This window comes from Cyprinus carpio, chromosome B5 (genome assembly GCF_018340385.1).
Source record: "Cyprinus carpio isolate SPL01 chromosome B5, ASM1834038v1, whole genome shotgun sequence".
Taxonomy (NCBI): Eukaryota; Metazoa; Chordata; class Actinopteri; order Cypriniformes; family Cyprinidae; genus Cyprinus; species Cyprinus carpio.
Genome location: NC_056601.1, coordinates 9,650,315 through 9,677,596, shown reverse-complemented (window position 1 = coordinate 9,677,596; position 27,282 = coordinate 9,650,315). Strand labels below are relative to the sequence as shown.

Here is a 27,282-nt window from a genome sequence, read left to right as displayed (position 1 = left end):
GACAGATTTACATTGGAAACACAGACAACAATATAACATTTTAAAGTAAGCTTTTTCTTTTTCTACACATACAAAAGCGTGGATTCTCATTCATAGATGAGCCAAAAGAGAAACTGTGAGAGATGCATAAATGTCAGATGCAAAGACCAGAGACAGTCTGGACATTTGCCATTTTCCTCGTGGATTTGTTTCTTGACTCACTCCATATAAGAGACGTTCAAGTTCTCATTGTTTCTGACCGCTAATGCCCTCTTTTTAAGGCACAGCTCTTCTGTTCAGCAGCTCATTTACAATGAATTCAAGAGTCTGAAAAGGTCCTCAGGCACTGTCCTCCATGTCAGGGCACACACTGTTGAGTGTTTCTGAAAATCTCTGGCAAAATGACCTTTCTTTTACAGTGGTTATTTTATGCTAATATTGATTCACAGTCATGATGCTCCTCATTTCAATAGGCAGAGATGAAGACCTACATTCACCCTTTAAACCAGCAAGTTTTGCTGCTGACATTCAGTGTTGGTTAGTGAAAGATTCGAAAAATGGTAGTCATTGTACAACAGGAGAAACTGAACAGACCATTTGAACAAAATGCAGTCATTTTACCATCCAGATAGAGAGGAGATGCAATAGAAAGCACTCTCAGATTTCCCCTGTTCAGGCAATTCAGTCAGATGTGGCTTAAACTCATGGCTATTTCCATGGAAATATCCATGTTGCTGCCTTGTGGCCTTGTAATTTTCGACAAACCTCAGGGTGCTTTCCTCAGGTCAAACAGGATGAATGCAATCAGCTAATAAATCCATGAAATGACACTGGGCATAATTTGGCAGCCAGTGAGATGTCACTTCATTTCTCATCTTATTAGGTCAAAGCTAAGTCCACAAAATGGTGTTCTTTGTGTTTGTCACACACAACGTCTGAATTTTAACCCCTCCAGCTCAGTCTGCCTGTCTGGCACAATTATTGTCATAAAATGCAAAATTTCAAGAAGGAAAAGGCAGAGTACATCCTTGCCTAGAAGATGAAAGAGATGTAAAGAGATGAAAGATGAACTCATGGTGTCCTCCCAGCAGTAAAACAGTCAAAGAGAAGGGAAAAATCGGACTTTCATGTGCATCAAATCATCTTAGCGCACAGTATCTTTGACCGGGTTCCATGAAATCATAAAGCACCTATAGATCGTACATTACCTGTGAAGAAAGAAAGACAATGAAGAGAGTGTAATGTGTGCACATCCAAATACTTTGGGCAGGTACTTTGGCACACTGCCACTACTACTCTCAAAAATTAAGACCTTAGGGTCGAAACGTTGTGATTTTATACATTTTTAAGAGCAGTAGTGGCAGTGTGACGATTTTTGTTTATTCATTAAGAAAGAAAGACAAACAATAGTTACATTTATACCATTTATAATACCCTAAATGTTCTCTGAAGATTGAGCTAGATGCAGTGTCACCTAAACCTTCTTTAATAAAAATAGACCAGACAGGGACTATTAGAAAAATCTGAAAATTGAAAATTGACAATTTAGTGAAAATTGACAATTTAGTGAAGAACATCTGTAAAATTGCCTTGGCTCCCAATATATAAAAAAAGATGTTTATTTACTAAAGTATCTGTTGTAATGGTAAACTACTCAAGGATATTTTTATTTGCCAGTTTAATGATGTGGAATTTGCAAAGCACAAATCCTGTTGAATAAGGTCGTTTTATGAGATCAGTATTTTTCATTATATCCCAAATTCTGTATAAATTTTATTTCTAGGTTTAGGGTTTATTTAGTTTTTTTTGTTATGTTTTTGAAAGAAGTCTCTTTGCTCACTAAACCTGCATTTATATGTTACAAAAAAGTTGTTCCCAGTAGCCATTACTGAGGACCTCAGTGTCCCATGATGCTGATTTGAATGAAAACTGTTATGCTGCTTAATATTTTTGTGGAAACATGTTTTTTTTTTTTTTTCAGGAGTCTTTGACAGAAAGTTCAAACTACAGAAAGTTCAAACTAACAGCATTCATATAAAATAGACATCTTGAAACATTATGAATGTATTTACTGTCACTATTAATCAATTTAATAAATACATAAAAAAATCTTACACGTAAAAGTATATGATATCTAGAGTTTAAGGGGTCCAAAACAATATCATGTACAGTATTCTCTAACACACACACAAACCTTCTCCAGATCTTCCATGATCAGATCCTGTTCTTTCATGTTTTCCTTGCCTGATGACTGGTTTCTTTCACCTAGGCCCCTCCCACTGCCCACCAAAACCAGCTCTTGGATGAGCACCTGTCCTGGTCTCGGACCTCCAGCCTCCAGCGCAGACTCCTTGGTCAGGGGCAAGTTGGCAGGTAATACAGTGTTCCCCTGCAGACGGTGAGAGTAGCTCCTTCTCTTTCCCGAATGGGCTGAGCAGAGCTGAAGCTTAAAGGCTGCCTTGAAACCTTTGCGAAAGTTCTCATTGAAAAACCCATAGACTATGGGATTGACGCTGCTGTTACAGAACGCCAGCCAGTGGGCCAGAGGATAAAAATAGATGTTAATAATACGATGCTGACGCTCACTCAGGCTTGCGTAGTCACTCAGCATCATGAGTGCCCACAACGGCAACCATGACAAGATGAAGAGCAGGGCCACCACCAGCAACATTTTAATGACCCGCTTCTTTTTCCGGGACACCAGCTGACGACTTTCATATCTGCTGTTTTTCCCTATGCTACAACCGGAGCCTGAGGTCCCAACTTGGCTCACAGGGAGAGGCATGGATGTTTTGAAGAGCGTGATTCCAATCCGGGCATACATGATGACAATTAGGGTCAGAGGTGCCAAATAAATGTTAGCAAAGAGTACTGTGGTGTAAATCTTGCGCATCTCCTGGTTTGGCCAGTTCTCACGGCACCAGTAAAAGGGTTGTGTGGTGTTGCCGTCACTTAGCAAGATGGAGACTCTGTGCTCTTTGGTGACCTGTAGCATGACACCAGACGGACACATGATGGAGATGGCCAGAACCCAGATGATGATGATGATGAGGGTGGAGGTGGAGATAGTGAGCTTCTGTTTGAAGGGATAGACAATGCAGCGGAATCTGACACATTAATATAAAACAAGGATGAGAGTGTGAGGAAAGACATTAAAATGAGAGAGGAAAAGAAATGGGTGTCAGAAAACGGAGCAGAGGAGATTGAGACAGAAACAGAAAATATGTGTTTAAAGAAAGTGTTTTAAGGAAAAATTTACAATTAATATAAACGTGAAGATCATTTTTACTTTATTACATTATTTAAATAAAGTTTAGGGTCAAAAAAAGATACGAAATTATTACTTTATTATTGCTCAAATGTTTTCAAATGTAGCAAATCAGATTTTTGATGATTTCTGAAGGATCATGTGACACTGACTGAAGACTAGAGTAATTCAGCTTTGCCATCACAGGAATAAATGGCATTTAAACTGTTAGTTACTGTTTTTGCAGTATTTAGATCAAATAAATGCAGCTTTGGTTCTTTTAAAAATATTTAAAAATCTTACAGACCCCAAAAATTGAGCGGTAGTGTACATAAAACACACATACACACACACAAACACACAAAAAATTATTTCAGTAATACTATTAACTACATATATATTGACTTTTTTTTAGCCCACCTGTCAACAGCAATGGCCACTAGTGTGAAGACAGAGGCAGATACAGATATTCCCTGCACCATCCCGCTCAACTTACACACCAAACTGCCAAAAGGCCAGCCTGCAGAAGAAAAGTGAAGTATGAACAATAGGGCAGAAATTACATATATATCTTAAGGAACCATTCACAATAATTTAGACCATCATTCCCAAATTGTGACATAATTTACAAGCATCTGTATTGAAATTAAATAATTTTGCTATTTAGCCCATTTATTTAGCTATTTATTTTACTCTCTATGCAAGACGGTTACTGTGTACATACAATACTGTAGTATATTTTTGTTTCCTACTTGCTTTCTTCTTCAGTTTTATTTACCGTTAATGCAACTTGACATACAGACTTTACAATGTGGACTTTTTGATCCCTCCTTTTCTCTCCCTCCCATTTGGTTTTCTCTCTCATTTACTCTCTTTTTTCACTTATTGACACCACTTTAACACACTCCCTTGACTCTTTCAGCTTTCGAAGTGGAGCTGGCACTTTTTGTGTCTTGAGTGGTGTTAGCTAAGTGAATTATAGAGGAGACTGATGAGAAGAACAGTGCTCAGTCACTTGGGGACCAATTGTCTTTGTTCACCTCTTGCGAGATTAAACCCAGAAGATCCTTTTAAGAGGCTGATTAAATTTGGAGATATTGTGCAGCAGCTGGTCGACGTGTGGGTATGAATAATGATGTGACAGATGGAGACAGTTTTTTAAAATACAGATGGTGTACGAGAAAATGAGTCTGAAGAATAGAGGAAGTGGGAGAGAAAAAAAAAATTGGGTAGAGATTGTGAGACATGTAGGAGACAGTAACAGCTAACGAAAGAATTAATGAGTTAATGAATTAATCAAATATATAGACAGAGAATGTCAGGGGTCATTCAGTATTAAAGGTTCACTTATACAGAAAACTGAAAAAAATCCAGATCAGCCTGGCTTAAATATATTATCTAACTGCAAATATACTAAAATGGCTCCTCTATATATATATATATATATATATATATATATATATATATATATATATAGAATGAACATTGTGGTGTTCTAGGAATAAGAGCCAAAGCTTTAAAAGGAAGATTTTCTCCATCTTAATCATAACGGACATAGGAACATGTGTCACTTCTGATTCTTATAAGGATCAAAGTCAGTGAAGGAAATATCCCACAGCTATTATTATGTCATGCTGGCATGTTCACGTTAAAGTCCAGTTAGGGTAAATTGGAAAGCAGCCTTGATTCAGTCAGAAACACTTGATTCTGCTGTGGCTTCATTCGGAACAGATTACGTGAGCAGAGCAAAAACAGTCTGATAATACAGTATCAAAAAAATATGAACTTTTTGCGATTGTGCTGTTGGTGTGAATATTACCACTATTGTTCATGTGTTGTTCAGTTGAAATAAAAGATGCAAATCTATAATGCATTTGAGTTGTATGTTCTTTACTGTGTCGCTCTGCTCCACAACACGAATGAAAATTATATAATGTCAATTTTTTTCAGTAATCTACGTAGCCTAATGTCAAGTTTAATGTCACACTGAAGGTCTAGATGAGATTATCATAATTTACATTCATAAATAAACATCCAACAAGTACTATTGGGAACAAAATGCTTTGTGAAAAAATACTTTTGCTGGTAGTCAGACACAATGGATGATGTTTATTTTTCTGAATCAGTTGTCTTGGTTGTACTGCAACAGATTATTACAAAGGATTGTTACAAAGTTCATGTGGTTAAGGATTTTGATGAGGGGGAATGAAGAGTAATGGGTAAACTTAGTCTGTCTGTAAAATACTCTGTAGCCATCTTTCAGAGTCTGAGATGAATTTTGGTGGCATTCAGCCTACAGTTTCATTTTTTGTAAGTCTGTTGTAGGTCTGTATTAGACACATCAGGCTTTTGCTGTGAGGAAGGTTGGGATTTTTGTTGTGTAACACTAACTCAGTAGGGGATCTTTGTAGCACTGCACAATGTTCTCTTAGAAAGATGCACAGCTGCTGTTTGTACCGTTTCAGCTCTGTGAAGTGCTTTGTCTGGGGTCTGCATCCAAGATCCATTCGCCTGCAGCCAGACTCCTGTCATCTTGCAGTGGTGAAATCCAAGCTAGTGCAAACTTACTGAACCGTTTACTGTCAAAAAGCATCTTAGTTGTCAACTCTCTCAGAGTTTATTATTAGTTTGTTTTATTTCCATATTATTGAACATACATGCTGACCAACCACAGCAATTTATTTTGCAATTGAGCCGTCACACCATCCCCTGTAGTAAATCATTTTATCCCTTAAATCTTTGATCATCAAAATGACACCCTGTAAATAGAAACCTTTTCCCCCAACCCGCATGTTGACAGGATTGTTTGTGATGTACTGTAGGAAACAGGGGCTGTTCATTTTGGTACACCGCCGTTTTAAAGAGAAAATTCTGTATGAATGAATTTGCGCGTGGTTTGTCACATTAAAAACAGCAGATAGACATGTAAACAACATTAAAAACTTGAAGAGCCAAAGGGGGTTGTTGAAGACATCTTTGTGTTTTTCGCTTTCAATTTACATAGTAGAGCTGAACTGAGGGTGAAGGCCATTCCTTTTAGAGCATAAATCCATTTACTTTGTATCTTTGCATTTGTTTCATGATATCGTGTATGCTGCAGTTTTCTAGATTGCATGGGGGACCTTACAAATGTGCATCTGTCCTTGTGTCCTCATCTGCTTTGACTTGTGACCTCAAAGGCCAGGACAGCCTCAACTCATAATAAAGCTAAGAAAAGAAAACAAGGTATTTTGTCTGTCTTAGGAGGGTCTTTGTCTTTTCAATAGTCTTATGTGATTCATGAGACAGCAGAAGATCTGTTCATAGCACATAATGTCAGTCATGAAGCTACATGAGCTCATGTGAATGAGCGAAAAGGTGAAGGTCAGTTTAGAGCACACAACAACAACAGGTCTCAGGTTCAGAACAATTATTGCAAAATAGTATGGCAAATACGAGGCCATATATAAAATAAAACTACAGCTGGATGAGAAAATAAAACATTTAACATATAAACACACTACATAACAGGAATATAACACAGCAAATGCACTACTGATTATAAGCTAAGGAGAAGTGATTTGTTAAGATGTAATGTAAAAGCATGAAGACTATTCCAAAGCTTTGGGACAACTAATAATCTCTGGTTGGAAGACCTGAGAGATCTCACCATTCATCAAAATTTTGGAGAAAACACTTGAAGAAACTGGACTGTTTAGACTGATTTATTCAAGAGCCAAGGCTGTTATATGTTGTTCAATTCACAGAAGACTGAGGGTGTAAAAATAGGCTGGCGTGATAGCCAATGTCTCATGGATTGTCTGACACCCCATTTTATTTGTTTGGGGCCATTCGTATCTATACCTTTCATTATATTTAATTGTTGTTCTATGCCTGATGCTTGTAATTCTGAAATTTCAAGGGGTCTACCATGTGGTAGGGATCTTATATACAGAAATCATGCAAACTCAGAACACAGCTAAAAAGTCTGGAGGACGTGCAGCTCTGAATAATTTGTGCTTTGAACTCAAAGTTCTTTGCAAGCATTTGAAGCCTTGTGGTCTACATTTTTAACTTGGTGAATGCATTACATTTCTGGTTCTATGCAGTTCATATTGCATGTTTATTTTTTCCCACAGTGTTTAGGTTTTAAGTCGTGGCCTAGTGGTTAGAGAGTTTGACTCCTAACCCTAAGGTTGTGGGTTCGAGTCTCGGGCCAGCAATACCACGACTGAGGTGCCCTTGAACAAGGCACCGAACCCCCAACTGCTCCCCGGGTGCCGCAGCATAAATGGCTCCACACTGCTCTGGGTGTGTATTCACTGCTGTGTGTGTGCACTTTGGATGGGTTAAATGCAGAGCACGAATTCTGAGTATGGGTCATGTCACTTGCACTCTTTTTTTTTACTTTTCAAATTTTGTCAGTTCTCATGGCTCATCATTAAGACACTGATAATGCTCAGATGATGAATTAATTCTCTCTGTGTGGAAAAATCTTGCATTGGCTTTATTAATTTGCACAGTACTGTATTTAGCACTTCTTGCCTATCAGATCATATTTCAGATTGCATGCTTTGCAATCTGCTAATCACAACAGACTCGTGATGCTAAAGCCTTTTTGTACCTCGCTCTGTAAAAAGAGCATCTGCTAAATGCCATAAATGTAAATGTCACACACTTTTTATTCAGCCATAAGCAGGAAAAATGCTTTGGGTCTACACTTATATTGAGTGCAGTCACATAACTGTAGCATTGTGTAGCATGATGTTTCTGTTATAATCTTCTCTCCAATCCCTTTGTCATGGATATCTGTTTGTGATCAGTTTCAAAAATGTGTACCAAAAAAATGTAAAAGTTTTAATTGCTATAAGTGAATTTAGGCTTCACAACAAATGTACACTATAAAAAATCTGCTAAAGTTTGTTTGTTATTAAATGTTATTAAATTATTAGTGTTGATGAACTTTAAATCAGCATTAGATGATGTCAAAGATAACAGTGCATATGAATGTGAGTCACATATATTATATACAGTCTAAAATATACTTTATATCTGTCTAGAATATGCATGTGCATAGTGCAGCATCAACACCGATCATTTTTAGAATTGTAAGTTATTTTAGTTCTCTTATCATTTACGGTTCTTTCTACTGTGCAGAAAACATCAAAGGCTCAACATCCCTTAGATGTTTTTTTCATTCTTTTAAAATTAACAACATCAAACTGCTTTTCAAAATCATTTATGGTACTGTCTTTGCAGTATACAACATAATTTCTTCTCTTCATTTTTGCATTTTTGCACTTGCTTATCACAATGAGATGGTTCTTCCTGTTTACAGATTGGAAGCTTGTTAAGATCCAGGGGAACACATCCTGCTGGCCAGGATTAGTTAGAAGAACTGCGATTCATGACAGCTCTGTGAGGTCTATAGTGATCGTGATTGTAGATTATCTGATGAATAAGCATACTCGGTAGGCTTTAAAGTTTGTAATGATTGGATGGTAACCAGATGAAAGACAGAAGGATGCAACCAATAAAAAATGCCATTACTCGCTCAAGAATCCACTGTACAAAAGGTACTCCTTTCAGGGGGAAAAAATTCTTCTCAGTTTAACAGCCATCACTGTGATGTAGAGAAATGGGCCAATTTCAAGGTGTTCAGGATGAGCTTGTTCAGTGACATTCACTTGATTGCCTACAAATTGCCTACACTTTCTTCTGTGATTAGTTCTGTAATGCCTGAACATTCATCCTCTTGAAATACTGATAATTTAAATGTGCATCAAGTGCCTTTTGTAAGCACCTATCCACAAAAACATACTAAACAAGACAAGACTACCTTACTCATATAAACAATTTCTCAAATGTAACAATTTTAGACTGTCTGGTGTTAACATATTGGTCCCCCTTAAATGGAAAGTTACTACTTTTTTGTCATGACTGCAGAGGATGCGGGCAGGTATACCTGACGAGTAAACTGCTAATATTTGATGTAAAGGATGGAATAATATCGGCAATCAACAGGCACGGTGGACTGTGGTTCCAATAGCCAAGACTACTGTATTTCGACACAATTCGGTACCCGCTGATAGGCAGCTGCATTCAAATAGTCCCGTGTTTATTTGTTTTTATGCTCTGTAATCTGAAGACTGTCAAAGGTTTCTATTTACCACATGATTTGCAATACTGAACATTGTAGCCAATCACACTGCAATGGAAATGATTGACAGCTTGATTATAAAAAGGAAGCACTCTTTGCTTGCTTTCTATATATGATTTTTCGTGCTGCTAAGAGGACCAGCGGCTACTGACTGTATGCACTGCAGATACAAGGCAATGCCATTTAAATGCAGAGTAAATCTGTTGAAAAGGCTCATGGCTTCAAGGCGTCTATATGTGGTATGATTTATGCAGATTTGTTCAAAAATAGCCTGTATGGGTGGATTTTTCATGTGATGTAGGCAAAAGTTTTGTATTGCTTACACAATGAATGCACAATCTCTTTTTTTTCTGTTAATTATTACCATGTTGGGCTACATGTCTATTGTTATTTTATTTTTACCATGATAAAACTGTATGGGAGTGTCACTTGTATGGCACTTGTATGAAACCTTTAAAAAAAAATGATTAGCCTACTACTATAAAGTGATTTTTGATTTTAGGTTAGGGTGTTTTAATATTTGGGCTAAGGTTATTGGGCTAGTTTTGAGCTTTTTTATTGGCCTTTGGGCTAGTGGCAACACTGGGTATGATGCAGTTTGACTTTGGCTTGGTTTGTCTTTGTTGTTATCTTTATTGAGAAACTGCAGTGTGGCCATCAAAGTCAGAGCCTGCTATTTGATATTTTGTATTAGACCAGCGATGGATGAAGATGAAGATAATGGGATATTAAACAAACACAAATGTTGCCACGATTGTTTGTTTAGAGGTGAGTGTGTGAGATTAGCTTGGGTAGAGAAGGAAATAGGACTTGCTATGCAGACATCAAGAGTTTGATGTGTGATGCTGTGCTGTAGACTGGGGATTTTGGATGGCTGCTTGTTAAGAGTGTAGTATAATATCCCAGTGTAACTTTGTATATAGTAATGGGAGAAATAAAGCTTTTTGAAACTCTGAATGAATTGAACCATTTGCTTTGCAGAATGATTCACTGTTTTAAAGCACTTGAAACACCACATGCAGTGGAGAAAATGAGTGGAATGTTTGAAACAAGCTCCAAACCACTGATTTGAAACAAAAGATCCATAAATGTTTCAGTTAATGAATACTAACAGTATCGTCTCGGTTACATATGGTAACCCTTGTTCCCTGAAGAAGGGAAAGGAAATTTACATTTTACATTTATGCATCTAACAGACACTTTTATCCAAAGCAACTTACAGTGCATTCAGGCTAAAAAAAATTTTACCTAACGTGTGTTCCCTGGGAATCAAACCCATAATCTCTTGCGCTGCTAACACAATGCTCTACCACTGAGCCACAGGAACACTTAGAGAGACCAAACTACTTATAGTGTAAACTAAACGAGCCAATGCACATTGGCACATGGTTATTGCATCCAGCTGTCGCTGATCACAGTGTGAGTATTACTAGGCAGCAGATGTACTGCATATTTGGTTTCCACTGAGGAGCCGAGCCAGTGACCCAGCTGCTGTTCCCTCCTTCAGGGAACGGGGGTTACCATACGTAGCCGAGACGTTCCCTTTCAGTCGGTCACTCTCGACGTCACATCGGTGACCGACGAATTGGGATCCCTACTAATGGGCCACAGATACTGCCCCTTCCAGTGTCCCCTGGAAGCCACCTGCACCCCTACTTTTTGCGCAGGCCAGGGCTTACCACAAGGAGACCAGCTACTGCTGCTATGGCACTACCCAATCAGTAAGACTGGATAACACTGGGAAAATGTACCCGTACCACTTGGGACCGGGACGTTGCAGAAGCTCCATCCTTCCAGAAGGAGGTATCAGAAGCAAATACACATATGGCATCCATTTAGGTGCATATGGAATTTTTGAGGTGATTTGAACCCTCTTGGAAATGGCAGAAGTCTGCCTGGGAAACACGGGCTCTAAGGCTATACCGTGGACTTACACATATGGGATCCACTTAGGTCTCTACATATGGAACCCATCCCTCTACCGGTTCTCACGGATTCATCGAGTGAGGGCCTGGCGCCGGACGCTCTGCCATGTCTGGCTGCCGAGGGGACGGAGGAGCTTGACAGGGTCTACTGTTTGGACTCTCTGGAGCAGTTATAGCAAGCCGACCCAAAGCCAGGGCCACTCAGTGCTTCTACCCGTTTGAGGTGAGAACAGAGGAGGATACCGGCTCCACATGAAGGCTATAGAATCTAGCAAATGTGTTAGGGGTCGCCCAGCCAGTAGCTCTACAGATATCTGCCAGCGAGGCACCACGAGCCAGCGCCCAGGAGGACGCAACACTTCTAGTTGAGTGAGCTCGCAACCTGAATGCGCAGGGCACACCCTGTGCACAATCCAGTGGGCCATCCTCTGCTTGGAGGTGGCATTCCCCTTCTGCCGGCCTCCGTGACAGACAAAGAGCTGGTCTGAGGACCTGAAGCTTTGTGTCCGGTCAACGTAGCATCTTAAGTCTCAGATGGGACGGAGCATAGCTAGGGCTGGGTCTGCCTCCTCTGGGGGCAGTGCTTGCAGGCTCACCACCTGATCCCTGGAGGGAGTAGTGGGAACCTCTGGCACATAGCCAGGCCGGGGCCTCAGGGTTACCTGGGAGTCAGCAGGGCCGAACTCTAGACACGAATCGTCGGCCGAAAATGGGTGCAGGTCCCCTACCCTCCTGATGGAGGCCAGCACAAGCAGGAGCAGAGTTTTCATTGACAGAAACTTCAGCCCGACCGCCTGCAAAGACTCAAATGGGCCCTGCTGTAGTGCTCTGGGCACTAGAGTCAGGTCTCAAGAGGGTATAGAGGGGGGCTGTGGAGGATTTAGCCATTTCGCCCCCCTAAGGAACCTGATGACCAAGTCATGCTTCCCCAGCGACTTCCCTTCTACAGGGTCATGGTTAGCAGCGATTGCAGCGACACAGACTTTGAGCATGGAGGGAGACAGCCTTCACTCCAACCCTTGCTGCAAAAAGGATAGCACAACTCTGATCGGGCAACTGAACCTGAGACTGAACTGGTATGAGCAAGTCATCAAGGTAGTTGAGAAAATGAATTTCCTGTTCCCTCATGGGAACCAGGGCTGCCTCCGCAACTTTCGTGAAGACACGGGGCGACAGGGACAGCCCGGAGGACTGCCGTACCTGCATTGGGGCAGCAAGGTAGAACGCAGGTTGAGTGTGTGGTGCAACGCTTACCTGGTTCCACAGGTTGGCAGAGGGTGCGTGAGTAGGGCCTTCGTTGTCGCTCTCGAACCGCCTGCTGCTGCCTGCTGGCGAGGGAGGAGGATGAGTGAGGTCTAGTGTTGGTCCATCTGCGACTCTCCATACCCTCCCGGGACCCAGGCCCTTCTCCGGGGGAGGGAGAGGTGCCTTCACCATCCCCCAAGAGCAGCTTCCTCCCCGTCCCGGGGCCTCTTGCTCTTCTGCTCACCGCCAGGTTTGACAGGGGCCCGGATGGGTGGGGTGGCCTGCCTATTCCCAGCTCCATGGCACCGCTTGCTGGAGGCTGGTGCGGATGTGGTGGTGCGGGGCGATGAGCAGGCTGTGGTGCTGTGGCTGGCAGACGGGTGGAGGCAGCAGCTGTGCGCCGAGGCAGGGTGTGCACCTAAGTCTGCTTCTGTGCAGCCAAGAGCTGCTGGGCCAGGCTCTCGACTGCGTCGCCAAAGAGGCCAGTCTGGGACACAGGGGCATTAAGGAACCGAACTTTGTCTGCGTCACTCATTTCGACCAGACACGGCACGTTTTGGCACTCTTGGACCACCAAAGTGGATATCGCACGGCCCAGAGACCGCACAGTGACCTTCATCGCTAGTAGTGTGAGGTCCATAGCGTTACGGAGTTCTTGAGAACTTCTGGGTCGTGACCACCCTCGTGCAGGTCCCTCAGTGCCTTAGCCTGAAGAACCTGCAGTAACGCCGTAGCGTGTAAGGCGGAGGCAGCTTCTCCACAGGCCGTATAAGCATCGCTGGCCAGACGAGTACCTACAGACCCAGAAGGGGAGGCACAGTTTGCCCTGCAGGGTGGAGGCAGTATTAGGACACAACTGCATTGCAACTGACCACTCCACTGGGGGGACCCCCGTATACCCCCTAGCTGCATCACCATCGAGGGTGGTGAGGGAGGAGGAACCAGCAGATTGGTTTCCAGCAGTAAAAGGTGCCATCCATGACCTGGTGAGATCCTCATGCTCCTCTGGGAAGAAAGGCACCGAGGCGGGGCGCTGAGAACCAGCGTGAGCCACGCTGAGAAACCAATCATCCAGCCTTGTGGGCTCGGGATGCAGTGGAGATTTCCACTCGACCCCTACCCTCTCGGCGGCCCAGGAAAGCAAAACCGTTATTTCTGGATCCAAATCAGGCATTGCTACAGTCCCAGAGGACAGCAGTGCAGTCGAATCTTCCTCTCCAGAAAGTTCTGGCTCACCCTCCGATGCAGCGATCAACATCCTGTCGTTGGGAGGAGCCCCAAAGGATACCGCTGGTACGCTCTTTGAAGAGGGCCCAGTGCGTTCCTTTGGCCACTCAACTGGATCAGAAGCACTAGAGGAGCGGTGGGCCCCCAAGGGTTGGTTTCCTGAGGGGTTTGCCACCGTTGTAATCCTCAAACCACCAGTGCCCCTGCCGAAAGTAGTTCTCACCTGTCGGTCTCGCCTGACGAGCACTAGATCGCAGCTGAGGCAACGGAGCTCTGCCCCACTAGAGGAAACAGAGCCTGGTCTGCAGCTCCGAGACGGTCATCTTCCCACAATGAGAACATGACTCATCCACAAACGCCACCTCAGCGTGTTTAATGCCCAGACATGTGAGGCAGTAATCATGATCATCACCCAGCACCAGGTAACGACTGCAACCAGAAAAGCCCCAGTGATACGTTGTCAATAGCAAGACCCACATCGTCTTTACAAAAATGTAACGTCGAGTTTGCTACGCAACGTCAAAGACACACCCGTGAATGTTCTTTTAGGGAAAAAGCTCTTTTTGCTGAATCGCACAGAGGAGATGGCCGCCTGCAACACAAACAGGGGGTAGTGCACCCTTAATATGTGCAACCCACTCGACACAGGAAACAAACCACCATTGAAGCACCATACCACCAACACGAAGAGCTCTCAAAGAGTGCGCTGAACTTGTTCAGTCTTCTTCTCTCAGTAGAGTAGTCAGGAGCAGAACGATGTGATCGCTCAGCTCCGAAGCGAAAAGCAAATATGTGGTGCACCTGCTGCCTACTTATACTCACGCTGTGATCAGTGGCAGCTGGATGCAATAATTACATGCCAATGTGCATTGGCTCATTTAGTTTATACTCGAAGTAGATTGGTCTCTCTAAGCGAGATCCCAATTCGTTAAGAGTGACCAACTGAAAGGGAACTAAGCATATAATATACATTTAAATACGAACTATAATACTACAATTTCAAAGCAATTGTACTGGAATTTTAGGTAAGTAACCACCTAGTACGTGGTCATAGTAGCAGCAGAAGGAAGAAAATTATACTGTACATAAATAGTAAAATACATGCAAAATAATATTTATTGTAACTATAAATTACATATATTTAACAACAATTATTTTTTTTATATGTTTGACCTACTATACTTAAGGTTTGTCTGAAAAACACAGGAAACATTTAATCACAATAACAAGAATGCCTTTACCTGTGATGATGTTGTCCACCAATGTTGTAGGCATGCAGAAGATGCCAACCAACAGGTCACTGATGGCCAGGTTGAGAATGAAGAGATTGGTCACTGTACGCATGTTCTTGCTCCTTAGCACAATGAAGCACACCACTCCATTTCCCACCATGCACACAATAAAGATGAGGAGGTAGGATACAATGAAGATAGCGGACACCAAGGGCTCATGCAGATAGAAGTCCACGTAGGTGATGTCTGGATAAGGATATGGACGAGAGGAGGTATGGTTCATTGAAACGTTGTGGCCATTCTCCACAGGAGAGAAGAATGGAGATGATACAGTAGAGTTTAGGTCCAATAGTTTCAACGCCATCTTTCTGAGGAGAGAGAGAAAATAAAGAATATCTGATCTGTTTTTCATCTACATTTCATATGGTAGCCTATATAAAAAGATATATCAGTGATTAGTCTAGAAAAGACAATCTTATCTCTGACCTTTTAAAAATATTTAAGTAACTAACTATCCAGTATATGATGCTGGAACCCTCTTCCACATTACATTGAAAAGAATTCCTCAATACCCTTTGTCATATTCCCACTCTGTACAAACAAATGTCATTATTTTAATGAACTACTGTAAAAAGTGTGCACAAATCCTCTTTCAGGCACATTACCGCACATTAACATGCAGTGTGCTTTAAATGTTATAAATTCTATTGCATAATCTAACCAACTAGTTGTGTGCTGTTGTCTGTGCTTTGCATGGCTAAAATGGGGAGGTTATGAATCATTTAAATTGTACTTACATCTTGTAAAAGAAATTACATTATGATGTCACTTAAGAGTTCTGCAGGAGAATCTGTGCTTGGTTACAATCTTTAATCTGTGTGGAAAGCAAGCTCCTTTCCTCTGACTTGAAAGCTTAAGGCAAGGTCACATATGCAGAAAAACAAGTGTGACATACAGGATATGACATACAAAATGCATGAAGGAGATAAGGCACATGGATTATTGAGCCTTTTCCCCAGTCCTCCTAATAAATAGTTTAAAAAGCAGTGCAATTGCTGCTTTGTTTTTTATGCTTTGCAAACTAGAGTATTTTATGAAATAAAAATTATTTACTTGTTGTGGGATCTGTATGTAGTAAAACAAAGACTAGAGATGGGAGCAATGAGGTGTAAAATCTCAAGTTCAATAGAGTTAGGATGTGACAGCACATTACAGATGTTTTTATTGAATTATTTAGTTTTAATGCCAGAAATTAAATGTCTTATTGAATCATGTTGACAGAGATCTCTAATCATATTTCACAGCAGTCTGATGAAGTGTTTCTAAATGGCATATGCCATGAGTATAACTCATGGTTTAATTCACATGAATTTACTGTCCTTTTAATCTTCACATTGACTATTCTTTTTTGATGAGAGAACAGTGGTTTTTCTATAAAAGACAAATGCGACCATATTAGTTGCACAAACCAGCTATTTCAGGAAGCATGAATTTAAAAATTAATATTTCCGATACATTAGAAAATTAAAGACAATATGAGGGTCTACAAACACTTAAAGCTTAAATTTTTTTTGCACTTGAATAGATGCTACAATGCTGCCAATGAAAAGAAAAAGCTGGCAAATACATTTGCGTGACAAACCTTCCTCAGTTTGATATTGAAGTGCATGCAGTCGTTTTTAAAGGGGTTATATGATGCAATTTCAAGTTTTCCTTTCTCTTTGGAGTGTTACAAGCTGTTCATGCATAGATAAGATCCCTAAAATTGCAAAGACTAAAGCCTCAAACCCAAAGAGATATTCTTTATAAAGTTAAGACTCGTCCACGCCATCCTAAAATGCCTAGTTTAAACACGCCCCCACGTCTACATCACTGTATGGGAAGATTTGCACAACACCGCCCAAATGTTCACCCAAAGAAAGAAGGTGTAACTTTTATTCTCGCTGTAGTATTGTTGCACCGCCGCCATGTCTTGGAGACGCAGTGTTTCGTTGTGAAAGCGAAACTACTTTGTTTGGTCTTCCAAAAGAGGACACAACTAGAAATCAGTGGTTAAGTCGTATGTACAACACTGTTCCAGAACAGTTCAACCCAAATATTCAGATGTGTGCAGCACATTTTACGGAGAACTGTTTCCTGAACCTGGGAAGGCTGTGCACGAAGGTTGTTTCTATAAAGTGGGGCAATTCCAACTTTGCAAGGACAGTCTGGTGCTTCTGACTAACAGCCTGTAAGTACATTTCATATTTAAAGATTTGCCACTGATTATTCAAACGCGAGTTTTGAGCAGTGTAAAGTAGCGATTGTTGTTTGTCATTTCTCCGATCAGAAAATGCAGACATGGTTTTATGTTTACACAGCGCGATATGCAACACAACACGTAAAAGACAGTATAAGTCATTATAATCAGTAATTATGTCCCCACTGGATGCTACAAATGCCTCGTTTGTAATGGGTTTTATTGTTTTCCTCTCGTCGCGCCAGGACACGGCATCACAGTATGGTAAGGGGCGTTATATTTCTGTCGCACGCTTGAGGCATTCGACCAATCATAATGCACCGGATAGCTGGCCAATCAGAACACACTTCGCTTTTCAGAACGATGAGCTTTGTAAAAATCGATGCGTTTCAGAAAGGTGGGGCTTAGAGGTGAAACAATAATGTACAGTATGTGGAAAATAATGTTTTTTTTTAACCTTAAACCACATAAACACATTGCATTACACCAAATACACAAAATAATGTTATTTTTAGCAACGTCATATGACCCATTTAATAAAAATACAGAGAGGGTAGAAACAGGCTGCACTTATTCATAAGAATTAAGTTGTTCTATAGCTGATTTTTTAATTAACTTGACTCAAACTGAGGACAATTTTCAAGCAACCATTATAATTATTTTTTAAAGAGTTATTAAAAATAATCAGTACATCAGACAGGTTTAAAATGTTCAGAAAACAGCAAGCTGCAATAGCCTTGAAGTCTGTCCTTCATAACTCTTTATCAACACTTCAGACTGACGGCTGAAGGTCTGGAATCCATGGCAGCTTTCACTAGCCAAGGCCCGCCCATGAGAGCCTTTGACCTACATGTCAAACAACCAATCACAGTTCGCTTCATTCAGCATCACGTTTAGGGGCGTGGAAATGTCGCCACAATAACAGACCGGAATGTAAAACTCTCGGACGTATTATAAAGATTCTATGCCGCAAACTTTAAATATTTCACATACTTTTGAGAATCCAGCATTTAGCTGATCCTGATACAGTTGTCACAGTTGTAATCACGACTGCTTTCTTCTTTCACGAGGGGGTTTGGTGCCACATATCTTTGTTTCCAGGCGGAACATTAAAGAACGCGACACACACGTCTCCTGGAAATCCTGTATAATTTAACCAATCCAATGACGACTTCAAAACTTGTGAAGTGTTTCCACTTTTGTGTGCCGTATGCATCAGATGTTCAGCCAATGGTCCGTGGGCATGACGTCTGAGGCTGAGACTACACTTCTTATGTACATATAAATGACCATGCATCAGTTATTTATAGTCTGTTTTGACAGAACTTAATTTGAATTCAAAGTCATTTTTCACTTTAAGATTACTGCTGCCTTATAGAATTGATGTGATCTATGTGACTGTGAATTCTGAAGGACATGACCTCCCCAAGCATCAAATCCCAGCTGATAGTGAGCAGATGAGATGTAAATTATTGACTGGTTTGACACATATTGTCCACACCCATCTTATTTTTTGATTCAAAGAACAATCAATTTCTTTGGGTTGAATGACTGAATGGCAAATGCAAAAAATAGAGGGAATATTGAAAGTGTTGTATAAATATTCCAGTATACTGTCACTGTCTTGCCTTCATGCTCTGCAAACACGTACAGTACCTGAAAATCATAAATATCAAAAATGTAAAAAGACATCCTGAAAATGTTAAAACTTTTATTGCAATACAGTAATAATAATAATAATAATAATAATAATATATTTGTATATATACAGTATATAGATTTATTTGTATATAATAATAATAATAATAATAATAATAATAATAATAATAAAGTCATTACTACAAGTAACTTTGGCACCAACCATCCTGAAACACTGTCACCATATTTTATAGAGTTAATTTCTGGCAATCACAGCTGACATATTTTTTCCATATATTTAACAAGATATTTTTACAGTGTGCATTCCTTATTTCTCTTTTGAAAAAGGCATATAAACCAGAAAGTATAATGGCACAGAATGTACCTGAAACAGAAAATACTGAGGTGCTAATTAGCAGCAGTCTTAGTCATAATCATAAAGTATCTAAATGCAGTATTTGAATTAAGCAGCATTACTTACACCTAACCTGCCTGCTTTGTGCTCCACTGCTTTTATATCTGACTTAATGGTATTCAATCCCCTTACATCATTTTTTTCCCTTCTCTGAGATTCAGTTACAGTGAAAATGCAGTTTTGTTTTTGAAAAGCAAAACCAGGAACAAAGCCAATGATTTGCATTGATATATTATAAAACCAATTTAACCCTACTCTCTCAAGATTATGAAGCAATACTAAAAGTGTTATAGTATACATAGTTTATGTGTGCTGAATTGAAGTCCCTCATACTTTCGGCAGCCAATCAAGAGTTCAAATCCACTTAATAGCTCAGTGACACTCATCCATTAAGCATGAAGACTTGCACACACCGGAGAGATGGACCAGAGACGAGAACTGACAAGATCAACATTCTTTTGTCAATTTGTAAAGCAGCTGCACAAAGCTTGGTATTTTTGTCTGTGAGCATGAGCACCTCAATGTCTCTGTGACAGTTTGCTGTGAGGCAAATGTCAATGGAGAGAGCCTATATCATCTATGATGAACTGTGGACAACAAGATGTAGAAGTCAATGTAAAAAGCCATCTGCTAAATGAAATTCTTCTGCATTCAATAACTCTGCTGAACAGTGCTGAGATAAAGTGAACTGTATTAAACAGAGATAAACTGTGCTTCATTGTACATCTGTCCCTGCTGCCTAAAATATAAATGCCTTTCCAGAACAGCCTGATCATTTCAGCGAGTCTGAAAAAAAAAAAGAACTGATTTCAAAGCCAGATATGTGTTATTGTGTTTAATATTGATACGATTTCTGATTCAATCTCAAGTCCAACAGTATAGCTGAATTTTATAAGGATGTTTCATATGGCTGCAAATAAACGTTTTGAACTAACATAGATTTCTTATGCTACTATAGTATAAAATGTATACTACAGAAGAAAAAAAAACCTGTTGTAAATACATGAGAATAAGAAAACATTAATGTTGGCTTAAGCATGAAATGTTCTGTAATAGTAGGAAATGCTAAGCATATGCAGATAATAATAAAAAAAAATAAGACATCATATCGTCCTACCTATGACTAGTAGCAGAGAAAACTCAATGAAATATACTAAATATACTTTTTGTATGTGTGTGTGTGCACATTGCCCATCAACTTTAGAGAAAAATATACTTTTGTGTTTTCATACATATGTGTTGGGAAAATATTTTCAACCAGCCTATTTCCCACTTTATTTCTGTCCTCTGTCTCCCACTTATATGAGAGAAAAAACCTATTCAGAGACTGAACATATTTTAATCAGCCATATCTTGTGGGAAGGCTAGCTAGCAAACAAAATATTATTTGTAAATTATAATATATATTTTCTGTCAGTTAAGGTCACATTTATTTACATAGGGCTTTATACAATACAGATTGTTTCAAAGCAGCTGTCTATTATTCATGCATCAGCATTTAAGTCATACATTTTGCATGGTCTTTGCTAAGGGCAGATCAAACTGTTTTGTGGACTTGAATGAACTGTGTTGCTTAAATGATGACGCATCCAGCGGTACACACTGTGCCTCTTCTGGAGTATGAACATTAAAATTCTTACCAGCTTTCTCAGAGCTCCCCATTCAAAAACAGCAGCAATTTCACCCCAAATATCTGAACTGCCCATGCACTGTTTGATCAAATGATTGGACCCCCCACTTATCCGTGTTATAAAACTCTGCATTACCAATAAAACACATCCAGAATTTCAATTTTGCCGTCTATCTTACAGAAAAGATCTAAATAAAGACTTTGTGTTGCATTTTAAGGGTTTAATTTGTATTCTAAACCATCTAGTTCTCTCAAACCTCCATGTGGTCAAAGATCCCCCCATCCCCCCCCCGCCAATATTTCCTCTCCAATCACAATAACCCTACTTTCTGTCATGTTATAATTAGGATAAAGGTTGACAGGAGCTTGTCATATGCTTATTTCAGAACATCCAATGGCATGACATTGTTGGCTTTGGTTTGATTCATAAAGCACATTATCAACATGCTCTCAGAATTGGCTCAGTGTTGAAAAGGAAGGCAGTCACTACTAGAAAACATGGAATGGATTAGTAACAAGATTTATAAGTCCTCCAGATGCCATTCATTTATTCAAGTCAACTGAAGAAGCTTGGGGGGAGAGGGGGGTTCCAATTTTAACAATATGATCATCACTTGAAGTACTGACTCCACAATTCACTAGTTATGAAACGATTTTATAAAGAATCTTTAACTATTGTTTTAGTAGATTGGTCGCTAAATTAGATCCAGCCACTATTTACTGTATGGATTATAAACCAACAGGTGAGGGCAGCGGCGGACAGATGAAGGCAAATTCAGCAAATGGTGCAGAGCTGGTTAAAAGTGCTATCATACTGTACCTTTAATTGTGTGTAATTTTCCTCACAGTCAGCCCACACTAGAAAAAGCTAAGTCTTCCCATAGATTCCAGATATCATTTATAATAATTTAAGTTAATGAGTGATCTGATCTGTTTTGTGATAATATTGTATACATGTTCCTACAAGTATCTTCCTCGTTCTACACATCACACTGACATGTGCTGTCCTCTGCTGGCATGAAAAACAATGACCCATGCCACTGAAGGTAAACAACGTGATGCTACAACATAATTTACAGTGCAAATGAAGGTAGGCTATAGGAACTTAAATTCCCCCCAAAAAGGTTTTTTTTTTTTTTTTTTTTTTAAATGTAGGTCTACTTCACTAATTTCATCAACCGCGCACTTTAAAGTGATAAAACTGGCGTGACTATTTTTTTACGGACGGACAGCATGATGAAGCGCCAGAAGCAGTAACTGTAAAGCATAAACTTAGGCTACAAGAAATATATGAACGATTACAATAATAAACAATAATGTAGGCTATATATTTATAAAAGTGCTAGGTGTCCATGCAAAGCTAAATGAGTAAAGCATTTAAAAAAGAAAATATATAAGCTAACCTATAAAAGAATAATCAATATTATTTATTTATATTTTGTTATTTATTTTGATATACATTTCAGTCAGTATGACTGTCAGTAATATTTCATATTAAAATCTGCGTCGCGTAAAGTAAATAAATTACTGCAAATAAATCTGACATAGAGCCCTGCGATTTCAATCACGTCACGTGACCTTTGAAAACAAAATTTTCCTACCCATACACAAACAATGCAAAAAAAAAAAAAAAAAAAAAAAAAAAAATTAATTAATTAAAAAAAATTAGGAAGACAAAGTCTCACCTTCTATGAGATGTTTCCACTCTTGATTCAGAAGAAACTCTTGGTTTTCTTTGAGGCAAAATTAGCATAAAGCGCAAATGCGAGAAAAGATCCGAAAACAGATGTGCAGTGAACTTGTGTTCGGAGTAAACTTGTTCAGTTCACCCGCTGCGCGCTGGTTAGGAAACTGCTGCTTCTGTACGCGTCCTGCTATTAAGACCTGATGGAGAAATTCCCGCCCTGCTGCTGCTGCTGCTTTTACCTCCGAGAGGAAAAGAGGAGGAGAAACAAACTACACACGAGCTGCAATCTCCCCGAAGTGAATAAATACTCCAAAAAGCTTATAAAATAATATAAATAATGTAATATAAAGTTGTGTTCTTGTTGAGCCGCTTCCTCATTGCAAGTTAATTTTAATGGAAACTGCTTTGATTTACATTAATTATAACCATGGCAACTTTAGACTTACAAAGCTTGTTCCATGGACAGACCCACCAATTTCAACCAATTATCCATATCTTCAGTAGATTATAGACCTATAATGGAGTGGGGTTTCGGAGCACCATCCCAAACATCAAGTTACATGTTTCATAATGATAATTATAGATTCAAATATTCCTTTGTGTGACACCACCTTAAAGGAGCTGACTATGTGGGATGGGGTTACATGGGCTTTCTGCATGATTCACTGTTTATTTTTGCCATAAAGTGCCCTCAGGTGTTTAGGGGAGGTTAAGCATATCATCATGGACATTAGTAGTTTAAATATTTCATATAACCCAGTGTTTTTACTATGCTTGGATTTGTCTTTGATGATAAGGTCACCTGTTCTTACTCCTACTCGATAGACAGAAATTGAAATCTGGTGTATATCGGATTATATTTATTTACTGTTATAAACCAAAGCAAAGCTTTAAATGGATTTTCAACATCTTGCCTCCAAGCAAGTAACCATTTCCCATCTCACTCAGCACTTTTAAATAAAAAGTTTTAAAATAGGAGTGGGAGGTACAAACTGAATGAATTAAAGGGGACATGGAATGCAAAATTCACTTTTACATGGTGTTTGAATTTAAATGTATCTTGGCAATCCTATAATGATAAAAACCCACTCACAGTGCTTTTTTTTAAAATCCCCACAAATAATAAGCACTTTCTCAGATCAAGCAGGCAAAGTGACGTAGCTTTGCCCAGGCCCCTTCCACGACTGTTGACGAACACTGCCGTTTTAGCATAGAGCCGCCCTGAGTGAGCTCTAAACAGTCTTCCATGTACCCCCGATCTAAATGCATTTATGTTCATGCAAATCATTCGTGATCCAGCTTCACCAACAGAAGAAGTGAGTATGTTTGTTTTGTTTTTTTCATGAATCTTTGCAAATCGCCTCTCCTAATAATGTGATAGTTAGCATGTTCCACAACGAATGCAGATACTGCACAGAAAAGAGGTGTGAGGAGAGCAGAGATCATTAGCATTGAGAAAAGGCTATTAATGATCCTGCAGCATTCTCACATGCAATATAGCCTACTACCCAGAACTACTTTTTTATGTTTACAGACATGATGTAATGAGACAAAGATGAATGGCAGCATGATTGTATTACCTGCAAAAACCTACCAGTACCACTCAAATTAGAAATTATTATTACAAGCTTACCGTTGTGAATCGGGCTAAGGTAAGGAGATAGTTTTGAACACTGGCTGCTTATGAACTTGCCCAAACATTGATTTAGGATTATTTTTAACTAAAAAAAGTTACGGACTAATGCTTTAAGTATCCTTGTTTTCATATCTCTTATTATGAATAGTGTAGCACAGTGTCCCAGGAGCAGCTGGAGGCTGTTATACTCTGAGAGCCAAAATCTACTATGTTTGATGTGCTATGCTGGAATAATTTTTTTGTTTATGCATGTACTGACAGACCATCAAGTACATCCTTTGTAATTTGTAAGGAACTTTGAAATTGTGCTGACAAGGTTGACATATCAAAGGACAAATATTCTTGATGAGACTCAAATGCACACCTTCATTTTTCTTTCCCTCTCTGTACTAGTCATTCACACCTATTCAATACCTACCACACAGTCAGAAACAAAGCATACCAATATAAAACATATGCTAATGCACACCTTCATTTTTCTTTCCCTCTCTGTACTAGCCATTCACACCAATTCAATACCTACCACACAGTCAGAAACAAAGCATACCGATATAAAACATAGCCTTCAAAAACAAAGTTTGGAATCCTGCAATGTGTACATGTGCCTGGCAAGTTTTCTTTAATTATCTGAATCAGAAAATGATTATATACAACAGCCCAAGGTATTATTTCTATCTTAGTGCTGCTGAGTGAATGTCTTGGTTATCTGGTGTTGTTTTCTTAATGGCTGTTTTTCCTCCCAGTGTTTCCGCTGCATCTTGTTTTCAAGTATTGAAACTATTGACATCACTTTTCGGCACAGCTATGGTGACTGAGAACAAGAGATTTTGCAACCTAAGCAGTCACACAAAACTCCAAAACCTGAGCACAGCCTGGATCGATTCCAAGACAGCTTGCAACTCAGTGCCACCCACATGCCTCTACTAACTACCTTCATCAGAAATTCAGTGGGCCTCCGAAGGGAAAAAATAGAGACCAAATTAAATAAACAAAACAAAAAATCAAAGATGACCCTATGCTCAGGCATGTTTGAAGATGGTGTTATCTCTGAGGAAATCTTTTTGAAAGCTCTTTGGCATTTCAACGCCAAATCATCCTGGTCAAAATATGAAAGTCAATATTTCCGAAAGCAACTTGAGGCAGCATGTGTAGATGAAGAGGAAGAAGAACACAAAGTGTCATGGTAAGACAAGTCCATTCATGGCATATACTATCACCAGACTGCAGAGGTGACTGACACCAGGAAAATTGTACCAGTGACTGGAAATGGCAGACAATCCAGCATTTTATAACAGATATATACAGACTATAGACCACCCTCTAAATTGATGATAGTATGCACTGGAACTGGCATACACTTAGCATGTGCACAGCATGTACAGTATACTGATTTTCTATATGATAATAAATCAGTATGCAGATAGTGCCAAGATAACATGCTATTTCAAACATAGACTTGTAGTTCCTGATTAACTGTTAAACCCCCAAAGAATTCAACTTTGTGACTGCACCCGACTCATGTCAAATATGTAAAATAAATCTGAATGGTGATAATGAGTGGGGGAAAGTTCTGTATGGTTTTTAGAAATTAAATGAACTAGACTATAAGTAAAACCAATGAAGGTGGATGGTAGATAGAAGGAGAAACAGTGGTTTAGGTATTATATGCATAACTAAGGCATAATGATCAGATGCAGAATTTGGGAAAATAATGTTTTTAAACTGTCTTGGTAACCTGTGCTTTGACCATGAATACTTTGAAAATACTTTGAAAAATGACAATGTTTTTCCCAGAGGTTTTTCTGCCATATAAGGGAGAGCTGGTAATAGAAGTGTCACATCACAGCAAAAAATGTAAATGTTCTAGTGCTTTCTAGTCAGAAGCTTAAAGGCTTTTGTTGACTGAGACATAGTTTATGGTTTATTTAGCATATGATTACGATACCAGAATGAGAATCTGAGTGTTTGTCCAATAACAATAGAAAGCACTTACTTCTTGGCCCTTATGAGGTTTTCTCTCCCAAATATCATGCTCTCCTTCCAAGGGATTCTCATATATTTTTGTTTAAAGACCAGTTTGTATTACATGGGGAAAAAATAAGTGTTATAGCTTATGTTATAGATAACAAGTTGTTTCCAGAATGAATTGGCTTTTATATTGTCATTGTATTAAAGAAATAAATAAAAATATTGCATAGATTTTTTCATTTTACATTATATTTAAACTGGGCTGTCATAAAAACAATAATCACTTCATTTCCCACCAGTGTTTACATGTTATTTTTAACATTGACTTTTCACATTTTCTGTGGACTCTCCAACAAGATTTTTGTGGACACCCCGGGGATCCATGAACCCCAGTTTGGGGGGAAAAAAAACAATAGTAATGCAAAGCTGTGCTCAGAACTCCATTAAGACAATAACATTTCTTTGAACACAAAGTGGAACTGAAAACTGCAACTGCTGTTTACCATTATTTCCTCATGAATGTGTATCTGCATTGAGGGAACATTTGCACGGCCCTTCAGCAGTGATTGATATAGGAAATGTAACATGCTTCAAGACACATCAAGAGATCTAGAGACTGATTTATTTAGAGTTTAGGTGTTCAGTAGATTGAATCTATTTTCATCTCTTAACAAAACAAAGATCCTATTTATTTCAGTTGATCTGTCATAATTATGATCTGACAACATTGCAATAATAAGATAAAAAAAATTCAGTAGTAGTACATCTAAAATGAATGTACGTAATGGCTGGTTTATTTCCAGGTGGTGAAAAGTACCTTCACAAGCTACTTTTGGTCTGGACATCATTGTCTGAAATCAGCTGTTCTTCCCATGTAAGTTTGAAAAAAATAAAATTGACTGACATCTGCTCTTGACTTGCCATATTCCATTCTAAAGATTAACTGCCAAGTGACAGTAATTTTAAAACAAATATCTTTCTATTAGATCTACTGTAGGTTTAACTAAGACATGCTTCTTGTGAAGGGGGTTGGTTGGCTGACAGCTGAACAGTTAGTCTTTGCCTGTACATTTTG

General features: G+C 39.3%; 1 protein-coding gene across 2 annotated transcripts; it reads right to left on the bottom strand.

Annotated features, from left to right (window-relative positions):
- Window positions 1-716: 716 nt before the first annotated feature.
- Window positions 717-22,811, bottom strand: LOC109053500 (neuropeptide FF receptor 2). Of its 2 annotated transcripts, XM_042724193.1 has the most exons (5): window positions 22,602-22,811; window positions 15,004-15,362; window positions 3,647-3,746; window positions 2,174-3,086; window positions 717-1,187 (listed from the first exon to the last, which is right to left on the bottom strand). In XM_042724193.1, the coding sequence occupies exons 1-5, from the start codon at window positions 22,667-22,669 to the stop codon at window positions 1,170-1,172; spliced, it is 1,458 nt and encodes a 485-aa protein (XP_042580127.1). In that variant the 5' UTR covers window positions 22,670-22,811; the 3' UTR covers window positions 717-1,169. The 2 variants fall into 2 exon arrangements, with proteins under 2 accessions (XP_042580127.1, XP_042580126.1); XM_042724192.1 differs by lacking the exon at window positions 717-1,187 and having other exon boundaries at window positions 1,964-3,086.
- Between the last annotated feature and the right edge of the window lie 4,471 nt (window positions 22,812-27,282).

Bases quoted from the DNA above. Each gene is read 5' to 3' on its own strand.
- LOC109053500 (XM_042724192.1), bottom strand. From the start codon at position 22,669: ATGCTAATTTTGCCTCAAAGAAAACCAAGAGTTTCTTCTGAATCAAGA. The intron at 3,747-15,003 runs GTAAAGGCATTC...TTTCTTCTGCAG, and splicing joins GGTGGACAACATCATCACAG to GCTGGCCTTTTGGCAGTTTG. The intron at 3,087-3,646 runs GTGGGCTAAAAA...TTAATGTGTCAG, and splicing joins GTGGCCATTGCTGTTGACAG to ATTCCGCTGCATTGTCTATC.